The following is a 14,203-nucleotide window of genomic DNA, read 5'->3' on the forward strand; positions in this document are numbered from 1 at the left end:
GTCATTACCTCCGCCAAGCGCAGCACAGATGTTATGTTTTTGCCTGCGTTTATCTGTTTGTTTGTTCAAAATAACTTGAAAAGTTCTGAATGGATTTAGATTAACTTTTCAGGAATTGTTGGAAATGGGATATGGTAGAACTGATTACATTTGGGGGAGATCCGGATCACCATCTGGATTCAGGAATTTTTTAAAGGATTCTTGAACATTGCGAGATAGGACCATTTTCGGCATTTGTGCATATAACGCCACAAAAAATGGTCAGACCACTTGGAAAAAAAATAAAGGACAAGTTTCCAACAGGTTCTACAAAATATCAAAAGACTGATCCAAAAAATTTTGGATTATTATTTCGGTGTGAATCACAATATGGGGGGCAACTAAGGCGCTTGGCCGAGTGCTTCTTCATGTTATGGAACGTTCATACAAATGCAGGATTTATGCAGGTACGAAGCACATCTCACCAGCCGCTCACAGCCATGTGAGCCAGAATGACAGAGCAGATGCAGCCAAGGGTGTGCTGCTCGCAAGAAAACATGCAGCTCTCTCTCGAGAAAATAAGGACATGTTTTTATCAAATTTGAAGGCTTCCATAAGCCTCCACAGAGTCACACTCAAGAGAGCCACATGTTTAACAGGAGTGAGACCTGAAAACAATGCAGCCAAATACTTCATCACTGCGGTTACTCAACCAAATGAACCAAGTTTTTTTTTTTCCAGTCTGAAATCAATCAAGCCAAGCAAAATGTTGAACAAAATGAGTCACAAATGGTTATGTAGACGTACATACATCGTACAAAATGCTTGCACTATTCATTGGGAAAAATGGGCCAAAACAGAATGGAGCCCAGAAGAACTTTTAAGTGGTTCTTGGAAAATGGACATTTATGAAATATGAAAACGTCAACAGCCTTGTTCAATATGACTTTATTGTCCTCCTTTTTGGCTGCTGCCTCAGATCTTCAAGACAGCTGTTTTTATCCGTCCCAATAAAACCTCATGACAAGAGGGTGTCATGAGGTTTCAAAAGGCCATGAAGTCAGGGTCACAAAGTCAGAAAACACACTTACCGGGGTTATGGACTTCATAGCAATGCCGAGCTTTTCATCTGAGAGAGCTGCTGTGTAGTTTCACCTTTTTATTATCTTTAATTAAAACATTAAAACTGTGCACAGTAATCCCTCATTTATCGTAGTTAAATGGTTCCAGACCCAACAGTGATAAGTGAATTTCTTCAAAGTAGGATTCGTTATTTATAAGACAGAATATTTTTGTAGTTAGAGCTTAGAAAAGCTGCTTAAAACACTTCAAAATATGTCGTTAGTAGACATAACATAAAATACGCCATTTAAGACATAAAGACTCATGCTCGTGTGTGTTGCTCTAAATGTGTTCCCTATAGGAGCAGCGTGGCGGGCAGACAGGAAATGACGTGATGGTTTCAGAGTTGAGTTTTAGCTTGCCGTGGGTTACGGCCGCTGTAGGATTATTATTGCCATTAATGCCATTTTTATGCTTGAAAATTGAGCCAAAAAATATTTAAAATTTGCCAACTGTATTCAACCACGAAAGCTTGATAGAGTAAAGCCGCAAAATTCGAAACGCGACGTGGTGAGGGATTACTCTATATCCATATTTTACCACATTTTATTATGTATTTATCTATTTGTTTTAGAAGTGCTTGATCTGAGGACGCATCATACTATTTATTGACACATTCCAAAGTCGTTTATCAAGATATTTTCCCAACAGCCTTTTCATGTTTGAACATATGAGTACCGGCCTTGTTACGATGAGCTCTGACACTTTTACAGTGGAGGTGGAGAGGTCATTTTCTCACATCTGAAGGTATGTGTGTGGGGGGGGGGAAACCATTCTGTTTTTTTTTTTTTTTTTAGTTGGTTGTTTCTTCTTTTTTTTTTGAAGCACAGTTGGTTGGTTTATCAAATTATTTATTTTTACCTTTGGTGCTTTTGCTCCATGGAAGCTCTACCATCAAGTCCAAGTAGTTTCGAGTGAGGGCATACTCAGGCATGGACTGTGGCATCTTCTTTAGTCTAAATACAGATGAAAATACACATATTTAATATAATTACAGTACATCTCTGCTATTCGTTGAGGCTGCGTTAACAGACCACCTATGAATGGTGAAAAACCGCGAGTAATTCAGACACCCATAAAAATGTTTATTAGACTCTAAAACAAACCAACAGGGGTTCATCAAACCAAACTTACACACTAATACATTTGCAAAACAGTACTATTCGATACTAATTTATAACCCGCAAGACAGTTGGGACAGTTGGGGAAGTGTGCATGTGGGCTTGCCAGCATGTGAATACAGCAATACTGTACTGTAAATAATGCAATGAAATAAAATACATTCTACACAAACTCCACACAAAAAACTAAGCAGGGATTATAAAATATGTAAATGGTTCAAAAAATGTAACGATAGCCAAGACACGTTCAATGAAATAAATTAGAGCTTGAATTGACATATTCACCTTTTAAGCTCCTTTAGGCAAACTCTAAGAGCTGCTTCAGGCATGTTGGACCCATGAACCTTCCTCTCCAAGAAGGCCGTGTCATCCCCGTCCTCGTCCTCATCCTCCTCATTTAGATCAAACTGCCGGCCCGGAAACACCCCGCCTTTGTGCACAGTTAACACCTGGCAGGACAGCACACAAACAGATTCTTGGCTGCAGATGTTTCTCGATGAAGCAGGGGAAAATAGAATTCCTTGTTACCTTCTTTTCCTGGTCAGGCATCATTTTCCTCGTTTTCTGCAGCAGTTTTAGCCCTTCTATCTGTCTGGTCAGCATGGGCAGTGTTTTCTTAAAGCGCTCCTCCAAGCTAACAGCATCCAGGACCTTCATGGAAGAGTTCTGTTTCAAACCTTATTGTGCAACACTGACAGGATCAAACAATGGCATAATTTGTGTCACTATTTGCAAAATTGTTTTTCCTCCTTCTTATTGAATGTTTTTTTCCTACCTTAATGCTCTCATTTAGCAATTTGGAGGTTTATGTAAATAAGGGGGGTAAAAAAGTCCTCCCAAACATAACTGGCTACAATCCAAAGCTGTAATGCAACATTTCTGTATGAACATAGTCTGTTCCCAGGCTCACAGGCTCCCTTGCGTGGTTTTTTGGACACCTTTTGCAGCAAAAGTCTGCTTTGCAATTTCTCACTCAACTCCAGGTATTAAGGCGACAACACAGACTGGTACTAAGTATATTGAATGATGTTCCATAGATTGGTAAAGGTATTAACTTGAGTATCTACAATACAAAATGTAAGGAAATTTATATTTTAACAATGTTACAACAGTAATAGTGAATAGTGAATAGAGCCTGTTTATGACCAAACTTTTGAGCGAGGTGGAGCTTAATTAGAAAATGTTGACACTTAAAATGAAACAAAAAACTTGAAATGAACAAAATGTAAGCAAACATAATATTTTAAGTATCAACATGTAGAAGATATGGTGTAAATAAATCATCAGTAATGCATATTGAGAAGGGTTAGGATTAAGTAAGAACTGCGTCCTACCCCTTTGTAAAAGCATGTCCGAAACAGTCCACCTCTAGCTAAATGAACCCATCCCCACCACTTCAGGGGTGACAGCTTTGGGGGAAAAAACAGGGTTCACCACACATCTTAAAGCAAATCACAGCTACAGTCATGGCCAAAGGTTTTGAGAATGACACAAATCTCAATATTCACAAAGTCTGCTGCCTCAGTTTTTATGATGGCAATGTGCATATGCTGCAGAATGTTATGAAGCATGACCAGATGAACTGCAAAGTCCCTCTTCGTCATGAAAATGAACTTAATCCCAAAAAAACATTTCCGCTGCATTTCAGCCCTGCCACAAAAGGAGCAGCTGACATCATGTTAGTGATTCTCTGGTTAACATAGGTGAGAGTGTTGACAAGGACGAGGGCTGAAGATGACATGATGTCATCCTGACTGAGTGAGAATAACAGACTGGATGCTTTCAAGAGGAGAGTAGAGTTTGGTATTTTGAATAACATGAATAAAGACGGCACCAAAACATCCTCTGAAAGCAACTTCTCCCAACCATCCGAGAACAGTTTGGTGACGAACAATTCTTTTTCCAGCACGATGAAGCCCCTTGTCATGAAGCAAAAGTGGCTTGGGGAACAAAACATCAACATTTTGGGTCCATGGCCAGGAAACTCCCCAAACCTTAATCCCTTTGAGAACTTGTGGTCAATTCGCAAGAGGCAGGTGGACAAAAAAATTGCAAATTCTGACAAACTCCAAGCATTGATTATGCAATAATGTTCAGTCAGGATGTGACCCAAAAGTGAATTAACAGCATGCCATTGTGAATTGAAAAAGAAGGGTCAACACTGCAAGTATTGACTCTTTACATGAACTTAATGTCTTAGCCTTTGATGCGTATTAAATGCTTGGAATTATACTTCAGTTCATAGTAACATTTGACAAAAATATCTGAAAACACTGAAGCAGCAGACTTTGTGAAAACCAATACTTGTCATTCTCAAAACGTTTGGCCATGACTGTACGGATGTGGGAGCTCTAAGACTTATTGTAAACTGTTGAAAAATAGCATAATATAGGACCTTTAAATCAATAAATGGCACTGACTGTCTAGTGTATCTAGGATGCTATCACATGTGGACATTTTCACATTTAAATTTCACTCATGCAATTTACTTTGACTGACACCCAGCAGTCACCTTACCTGCAATTTCTCCTTGTTTGAGGTGCGGATCATAGACGCAACAACATCCGGAAGAGTTTCCTTGGGAAGGCTGTCCAACAGACGCCGGAATTTGGCCACTACTGGAACAGACACGTCCAACATACCTAACAACTACACACGCACGCAGTTGTTAGGATTAGGACCACAAATTGCAGTTTGTCTATGTTAAATCCAAGCCCATTCATCATTTAAGTGCTGCTCATTGTTGCTGTCTAGACAAAGTAAAAATGCGAGAGGTCATTTCGAATGTGTAACAGCAAGGCAATCCGTATGAGCTGCAACCATCATCTTAAGGTTAGTTAAAGCTGTTTTTTTTAACACTGAAATCACACATTCTAAACCCTGACAAATGAAATATTCCTGTTGAAAAACTTTATTGATAGCATAATGTAATCTGTCCGGAACAAAATAATATCAGTACAATTATACAACACAAATTTGTAATCTCCTATTATGCTTATGTATTCTCGTATTAAACGATGCCAACGCGTCCGATAATGAGGTTTCCGCATTTGGAAGTGTGACCTGAAAGCGGTTTTGGATGGCTCTGCGAGCTGTGTTTTTTTAACACCAGGTTCCAACGACGTCAACGCAACCCAGACTTCCTTAAATGTTAAACGCTGTAGACGCTGTAAACACTGCTCTGCTTCGCTCCGCTCCGTTCACAGTGTTAACACGTATGGTATGACTCCCAGGAAATGTTTGTTGGAGTGTGCCTAAAGAGGCAAGCATCAGGCAGAAGTGGTTGGAATTGCTGATTCCCGGCCAGCAAGAGAAAAATACGCTCATCTGTCAACGGCACTTCACACTGGACTGCTTTGTGAACATGGGCCAATACGAAGGTGGACTATCCGCCAAACTGTTGCTGAAGTCGGACGCCTTTCCAACGTTACTTGGTTGTGTTGAAGAGTCAGGAGAGCAAGCTGTAAGTAACAATTTATCAGTGTCCTGTGTTTATTTTGTGTCGATAATCGGACAAAAGCGGTTGTCTGTGTAGCATTACAGAGTCTGCATACAGCGAGCGGAGGGAGTGTGACCAATCACAGTGGAGTGGGCTCTGCAGGAGGTGTACCAGGAGGAGGGCCAGGGATGGAATAAATTACACAGACCCTTTGGGCGGGAGGCAGGAAACACTGCAGGAAGAGGTGCAGAGTCTGGAAGATCTAGAAAGATGTCTGTTTTCGTCTCTCGCCTCCAAACAGGCAGGAAGAGAGTTCACTCTGTGTATTGGTATCAGCAACTTGATGCGTTTGTTCCATAGAACAACGGCATGAATGGAGCGAGCCCTTTTCCAGTCAGTGGGTGGGTGGAGGCGGGGCCGCTAGCATACACACAGAGTGCAGAAGAGTGTAACGTAGTAGAGATTAAATTAGTAGATTGCAATATATTGTCATAGATTTAAAAAAAATATTTTTTCCACATACGGTTATATTTAGGAGTGTACCAGTCTAGGGTGTACCCTGTCTCTCGCCCAAAGTCGGCTGGGATAGGCTCCAGCATACCCCCGTGATCCTAGTGAGGATAAGTAGCATAGAAAATGGATGGATGGATGGCTAAATATCGGACCGATATGAGGAATTAAATCCGATAACACTGGTACGGACACCACCTTCCTGTTTTGAGTTATTTATTGAATTCAATAGTGTTTCTCACTTCAGTAATCCAAAATGAAGCCAAAGAAACAAATATAATAAAAACACATAATATCTGTCCCTTTCATTCCTCATGGATATATGCATTTGGAATTGTTTTATGCATGTAAAACTAGAAAAGCGTGTTAAATGTTAACGTTTTTGAGATTCAACTGCTGATGACATCATAAACGGGCTACACAGCTGGTTATCGGTTCCGGTAGCAGCAAACAATACATTAAGAACACAGCTGGACTCATGCAGTGTATATGATAACGTGACGAGACCCGCGTCGAGAAATAACGGGGGTTCTGTGAGCACTTTAATAGCAATGGCCAAAAGCAAGTGCTGCTCTAAACAGCCTCTGATACGCACCTGTAACGCAGCCTGGTAGAATTTCTGGGACAACTCGTGTAGCTCTCCATCTTCTGCTGTGACCCGCCCTCCCGGGGTAGTGTAATGTTCCAGTTTATCCAACTGTTCCACCTGCAATTTTCAGACAAGACAGATAATGTGTGTTGGACACAGACATCAGCCTGCATTTATTTGGATGTGTGCTATGACATATGACCGAAAGTTGGCAACACAAGGAGTAATCAGCAACAAAACCCCAAGCACAAGAGCAAGGTTACATGGGTTTCCCTTGTACTCTCAGGACTGTTTTCTTTGTATTTTCACATAATTCTCTTAAGACTCACCTCTGCTAATACAAAGGGTCGATCCGTCAGCAGGCTTGACACGCTGAAGCGGCACAATCCAGTGATGAGAAGGGTATAGTGGGGCTTTGGCCAATTACTGCCCACGACCTGGACTGCGATCCCCGCTGTACCGATTCTACAGAGAAACAAAGGAAAAGAGACAAAATGGGATGGGTACCTCTGACATTTTCACCAATATGGTACCGATACCGGCACTCAAAGATACACATTTTCGGTACTTTTGTGTGTTTATGTGGTAATAAATGCTAATTTACTAATTTTATTAATAATTTTGTTAAAGTAAGATATTTATCTCTTGATACTGTATAGAAACTTTAACATGCATATCAAAACAACATCCAGCTGTTTGTAACATTGTAGTTTCATAAATTGTGCAATGGGAGTCCATGGAGTTACTTTAAAACAAATCAGCAAAAGAGGATGGAGTAAAAATAAAGGTATGATATTTTACAAATTGGGGTACAGTCTGTCCCTCGCTATATTGCAATTGGGATATCGCTCCCTCACTATATTGCGGTTTTTCAAAAAAGATATTACGTGGTTGACTATGGCCTATTATTAGCCAAAAATTTTGAAAGGCAAGTTATCAGTCATGGAAAAAATGATTAGACCGCCTTTGTTTCTTCCATTTATTGATCCATTTTAATGCCTGGTACAACTAAGGCACATTTGTTTGGTCAAATGTAATGATGATAACAAATATAGCTCATAAGAGTTGAATTTAAGAGCTGATATCTAGCAACTTCCATGGTTTTCTTGATAACCAAAACTTAGGTTCTTATATGAATAGCTATAGCCCTGTACTTCCAAAAAATGTAACTCTTATGAGCTAATTTTGTTGTCATTGTTATATTTGTCCATACAAAAGGTACCTTTAGTTGTATCAGGCATTTAAATTAACAACAAACTGAAGACACAAGAGTGGTCTAATAATTTTTTCCATTACTGTATGTAGTAGGGATGCTCCAATCAGGGTTTTATGCTGACGATTCCAGGACTGAAATCGGCCATTACCAATCACATGGATGAATGGATTAATTATACTTTTTTCAATTTACAGCCAGGGGTGTCGTATAAATAGGAAAAGTCAGGACAATTCCAAGGTCCCTTGACTGACAGGGGACCCAAAAAATAGGAAATTACTAATAAGGATGTCCCGAATATACATTTTTTGGCTTCCGATCTGTTACGATTTTTTTTTTTTTAATAATAATAAGCTTTTGTTACAAACATGCATTCGTGGAATTCAATATGGTTATGAAAATAGCTATTCAAAGCATTAACAATAATGCAACCAAAGTATTGCTGAATTTACGGCATGTCCAACTATATTGTTTGGCTTTTGCAACAAACCTCTGTGAGTCAGGTCCCCAATCCAATAAAAGATCCAATAAAAGTCCATCTAATAAAAGATAAAGTAGGCATGTAAAATACTTTTAGGGTAGGACTAATCATTTGACATGGTAATAGATCAATTTGTGGTGTCATTTTGGAATATACAACTTTTTTTTTTAACAAATTCTCTTCACGGCAATAGTAATTTATCGACAGTTCCTAGTATAAACAACATGCGGTTACAGCGGCACTTCACGTGCGAGCTCCCCGCACCATGACACTGCAATCTGGGCACAGTAAGGGAGAACTACCGCTGTTGCTGTGGAGTCAAATATCCAACGTCCAACGTGAAACTACCTTCACCACGGTACAACACGGACATGTTTGCATAGTGGTGTTGCCTTTTCTTCTTCAAACAATATACAGCAACTGAAGCCGATTTTATCCGACCTTACAGTGGATAAAGCTGAAGACTGGATCGGGACACCCCTAATTACTAATAAGATTAGTAATTAATTAATGTGGGCAGCCCAGAATTCCCTGATTTGAGACTCTTACCAAAAATACAAGGCTCGTACTACAGGGGCAAGGGAGCCTCGTACTCTTGCTAACCACTTCCAAGTGAGGTGGAGGTGGTCCCACAACATCGGTTTTCACGCTAGTCTGTAACTTTATCTGTTCTATTAATCATCATTGTCATTCATTATTGGTGTTTGGTGAGTATCTATTTATTCTTATCATTTAAAATGTGTGTCAGTGTCATTTATTGACGCTTCATACAGACAAACCCTGACATACAGGTAGCTCTGGTTGAAGTATGGCAGCATGCTTCTTTAATTTCACCATAACACTTCTCTCTAGAGATACTGTTCTTCATTCCTGTCATTCCTCTCAGATCCCCGCTGAGCTACATGTGATGTTGTAATTGAAGTCAGTCCTACCAGGCTGGCGGAGAGAAACTGACAACTGCAGTTCATCGGAATCAAGAAGTTGCAAAGCCTCATCAAGTTAAAATCTCTTTTAATATGCTCAACATCTTCACAAACCCCTAATACATTTTTAAACTTACACACCAAGTTTTTCGTATATATTAGGCCTGGGTGATAAACCGAAAATTTACCGTTACCGAAATTTACCACGATAACTGACATCATTTTGCCCATGTCAGTAATTTCGGTGTTTTAATAAAAAAGAAAACAAAAGTATTTTTTGTCTGTTTGTCTGGTACACTCCTAAATATAACCGTGTGCTGGTATGCTATGTTCATTCACCTTTATGACGAGGTACAGCGTGGGTATTGACGTGACTCCACCCATCCCGCCTGAACAAGAAGGGAAACAGACGATGGGGGAACGGCTGGTGGTTCAAATGAAGAAGCGGCTGTACAGTAAAGTTTCTTGTCGGGATCCGTACACCACACAAACCATAAATATTTAGGTGGCTTGTATAATTAGACGGCAGTGGTCAATAAAGGCTGGTAAGACTGTAGGGTAGACCTGTAAGTGCCAATAAGAAAGAGACACTGCGAGCTATTCTCGATTGATAAAGAATCCCACCTACTTTTTATTGGGAACAACTACATAAAGTATTATTTCAATACACTCTTGATGAAAACTTTACATTTTTGCTACAAGTATATATACACACAGTATACTGTATATTAATTGGGGCGGGGGTAGGGTTTTTTTGAGCTATGGTCTTAAATTGCTGATCAGCTGACTAACAGACTATTTCAGTTTAATGGTTAATTGCCTACTCAAAAATGTTTTTGTGTCACCCCCATTTCTTCTTTTTGCATTTCGAAGCTCTCGGCAAGGCAAGCCAAGGCAAGTTTATTTATAGAGCACAATTCATACACAAGGTAATTCAAAGTGCTTTACAGAACAGAAGGGTAAAATCACTTCATAAAATCGTTCCATAAAAACATAAAATCATTATAAAATCATTACATAAAGTTCCATAATTCATTTTATAAAACAAAAAAAGCTGAAAAATGAAGAGTTCAGTTCAAATACTTTCAGTTGTCATATTGACAGTTGAATAGAAGTGTTTTCACTTTGGATTTGAACATTGCCAATGTTGAGGATTGTCGCACATCTTCTGGAAGATTGTTCCGGATTTTGGCAGCATAAAAATGAAAAGCAGCCTCACGGTGTTTAGAGACCACTCCCTGACCTGGTTTATGTGGCTCTAGCATGTCAGAGATGTACTTTGGCGTAAGATCTTGAAAAGACTTGTACACAGGCAGAGCTGTTTTAAAGTCTATTGTCTGAGCAACAGGAAGCCAGTGCAGAGACCTGAGTACTGGACAAATATGCTCATATTTCCTGGTTATGCAATCTTGCAATCTTTCAACAGGTCTTAATATTTTGATGAGGAGTGTATGCTGTGCATGTCTTTCGCCCTCTCTGGGTGTAAACGCATGCAACTGCAAGTCCAAAATTTGAAACTTAATGATCTGATCTGATGAGCGGAGTAATAATAACAACACATTCCTGACTTAGGCAAACTCTTTCAAACTCTGCTTTCATGTTCCTCATAACTTGCCAGGCAGACACAATTTCAATTATGGCTCAACACAATTACATGTATCTGGCAGTAGAAAATTACATTGGACGCATCCAAGGTTGAAACAAGTTTCCCGAAAGTAAATCATAGAAATGCTGCCTTGATAAAGCTTGTGTTAACTGTACAGACAATGTTTCTGTCAAACAAATGTGAAAAGTACTGTAGTAGTCAGCTCAGCTCAATTTCTCAGGTCATTCACAAGCATGCAAAGAGCTACACTGAAGGTTACATAGAGGGGTTGCAGCTATACTGGCCAGTTAACTATATACTAAAAATAATGCACAGTAGATCCCCGCTTTTCGCGAGGGCTCTGTTCCTTGCCTACGAGGGAATGGCGAAAATCTGTGAGTACTTGATACGGCCATAAAACTGTCATACTCCAAACCCTCCTGTTAGCTTGACATGGACATTCTTTTTCAATTTTGGATCAATATCTGCAATAAAAGCCATAAGACTGTTGGAATTATTACAATAGATTCGGCCCCAGAACCCTCTCTCTTCTATTGCCATTGTTCACTCGTGACGGAAGCTAACAAGCTAAATGCACAATCCAGGTTTAAGCCCTAAATATGCCTGACACACAGCTAATTTGTACAGTCTGTCAAACGTTTGCAGCATTCCTGGAAATGCTGGCTTTTCAACGATATTAAAGAGCACCATTTCATTAGCGATGACCATTTTGCATTGCTCAATTTCTATTTACTTTGCCGACCAAACGTCTCAGTGAGTGTCGACAGTCAGAAACAAGCCTGTGCTGTAGTTTTTTTCCCAGATGGGAAAACTGGGTCAGATGGATATGTTGGAGGTGGGCAAGTTTGTTGTGTCCCCTTTTATGTTGCTACCACTTTTGAACAAATTCAGCATACTGGCCGGTTCGTGTAGATGGGCTCACCTTGCTCATTATTAATATTCCCACACGGGGTCTGTGGCATTTGCCTTTGCAAACATCTTTTTCTCTCCTAATTTCTACAACGTTACCTTGCATTGCTCCTGACAAGGCACCACTCTTTTGCTGTGTGTATGCCAGCGGCCTCTTCTCCCCCACAGGGACAAAGGATGACAGACAAGAGATCTCATACTGTTCTTCGTTGTTCTATGAAACATGTAGGTGCTGAAGCGAGGCGAGAGACGAGGAAAACAGACACGCATGCACATGGCAATATATGGAGGCTTGCAAAATTATCCAGTTCATTTATTGTGCAATTAATTTATTTATGTATTATCGCAAGACACATGACACCCCTAATGTATGCTGGACATTTTGCCTGTAAAATGGCCTAGTTAGGATTTTTTTTAACCAAAAATCCGCAAATTTGGATGACTGCATTACCTTGGCTTACATGTCAGCCACTTTAAAATTCCGCAACCTACAGACGGCCTGAAAGCTTGAGAGACAGTCGCAGCTGTCTATTTTCTTTAGTATAAGCGTAATTGTATGATTTAAGTAACTCCAAACAGCAGGAAACAACCGTTTAATACTCCGGCGCTAGCTCTACAAACATGAACTTTCCAAAACAGCATGTTTCTCATTAATGTAATTGGTACTGGAGCTATCGCTCATAAAAAGGTCATCCTGTTCATCATTTAACAGAACATAAAACAAGATGGCTTTTTTTCCCAGTAACAAGGGGCACACAGGAACAAAAAAAACAAAAAAAACATGTACTACTAGTGAAGCCAGACTGGCATGGTGGACTGCGGGTTAAAGTCCACCGTTCTGTGTGCTTTGTTGTTTTTAACTTCTCTGCTATAAATTTCACCATAACAAAAAACAATTGTCTTTTCTACAAAGATTAATGACTTCACATGAGATGCAAATTCTAAATAAGGCAATTACAGTATTTCTTATTGTTTAAGATATGGCCAAACTATCTGATGCTGACATACTGTAAATAGGTCGATCATCACATTCGTGTATCAATAGATCCTGCTCTCTTCCTAAAGAAGATAGACTGTAAAAGTTAGTGATATCTGTGTGATGGGTGGTCCCACGTACTTGTGAGATACTGTAAAATGAATGAATGATTTCCAGTAGCACGAAAAGGCATTTTAAACTTGTGTGCTGTGGATGCGAGTTATTGATCTTATGTCTTGCAGCTTGTCTTGATCATTTAGTTTCTTGCATGTCAATTGCACAAATTAACATAGATGTTTAATTATGATTGGCAATGCATGAGGTATTGATATTAACCATGTCTGTTATGTGACTGCAGTTTGGAGTTTAGCAACATGGCTGTAGCGGACTTTGCACCAATCACAATTGAGAACATAGATTGTCCATATTGTTTTCAGAGGACAGCTAGCAACATATTTACAACATACAGTATATTATTTCTTCACATTAGTTGTTTGTGGTCACCTCTAAATATGGGCTAACTGTGTGATTATCAATATTACTTGTGCAACGTGGGCAGGTCTTCTGTATCCTTCTGGGGGTCTCTGGTGTTGGGAATCACTCCAATGATCGTGCTTTTGAGTGAAGTCCCTTTCAGCAGGCGCTGCTTGATCAAGTGCATGTTCCGAGGAGTATCCAAGCTGAATCGGATTGTGGAACCCGGGAGGAGCACTCCTTCGTGGGTCAGAAGCAAGGGAAGGCGGTTAGGTATCTTAATCCCGCTCAAGGAGGACATTGTTCGACAGTTTAAGAACTCTGGCTACTGTAATTCGGCAATAAAAAAGTGACTTCGCAGCTGTGTTGTCGAGTGTGTTGACATTCGCCTTTGGCTGTCAAACTTTCCAGCGCGGAAGTCTAAGCACTTCCTGTTATTCTTTTCAAAGTATAACTATTTATGCAAGCCTGTTAGGACGTTTAAAACCCAAAGGAAACATTGTAGAATTTCATATCTGATTCTGAGTTGTAAAATACATTTATCATTGAATGACCTGATTACGATAATATACTTTTATATATACTCGAGGTAGTTGAGCTATTTTCCTCCCGAAAGTAAAGCCCCTCGACTTCCTGTACATTTCCTGATTTATAACGGCAAGTCGCGAGGGTCACATCATATATATAACGTTACGCTTTAGTAATTAATCAATCACTTTTTTACGTTTATAGGTACTTTATAATCCAGTTATTAACAAATAAAACCACACTATTATCCTGTATGTCCATATATTCGTTGTTTTACTGTGTGCAGACATAAAAAAAACTGTATTAGCTATTAAAAACACTTGTAATGCAATT

General features: G+C 39.6%; 1 protein-coding gene across 1 annotated transcript in view; it reads right to left on the bottom strand.

Moving 5' to 3' along the window:
* The window catches only part of lonp2 (lon peptidase 2, peroxisomal), a 51,309-nt gene extending 37,476 nt beyond the window's left edge, over positions 1 to 13,833 (bottom strand). The window contains exons 1-7 of the mRNA XM_054775300.1: positions 13,411 to 13,833; positions 7,090 to 7,225; positions 6,767 to 6,877; positions 4,740 to 4,871; positions 2,751 to 2,873; positions 2,508 to 2,671; positions 1,963 to 2,057 (exon numbers count right to left, since the gene is read on the bottom strand). Of these exons, the coding sequence (XP_054631275.1) occupies positions 1,963 to 2,057; positions 2,508 to 2,671; positions 2,751 to 2,873; positions 4,740 to 4,871; positions 6,767 to 6,877; positions 7,090 to 7,225; positions 13,411 to 13,643 (994 nt within the window). The 5' untranslated portion in view covers positions 13,644 to 13,833. The remainder of the gene's footprint in view (positions 1 to 1,962; positions 2,058 to 2,507; positions 2,672 to 2,750; positions 2,874 to 4,739; positions 4,872 to 6,766; positions 6,878 to 7,089; positions 7,226 to 13,410) is intronic.
* Positions 13,834 to 14,203: the final 370 nt, after the last annotated feature.

The sequence above is a fragment of the Dunckerocampus dactyliophorus genome, chromosome 5, assembly GCF_027744805.1.
Source record: "Dunckerocampus dactyliophorus isolate RoL2022-P2 chromosome 5, RoL_Ddac_1.1, whole genome shotgun sequence".
In the NCBI taxonomy this organism is placed as follows: Eukaryota; Metazoa; Chordata; class Actinopteri; order Syngnathiformes; family Syngnathidae; genus Dunckerocampus; species Dunckerocampus dactyliophorus.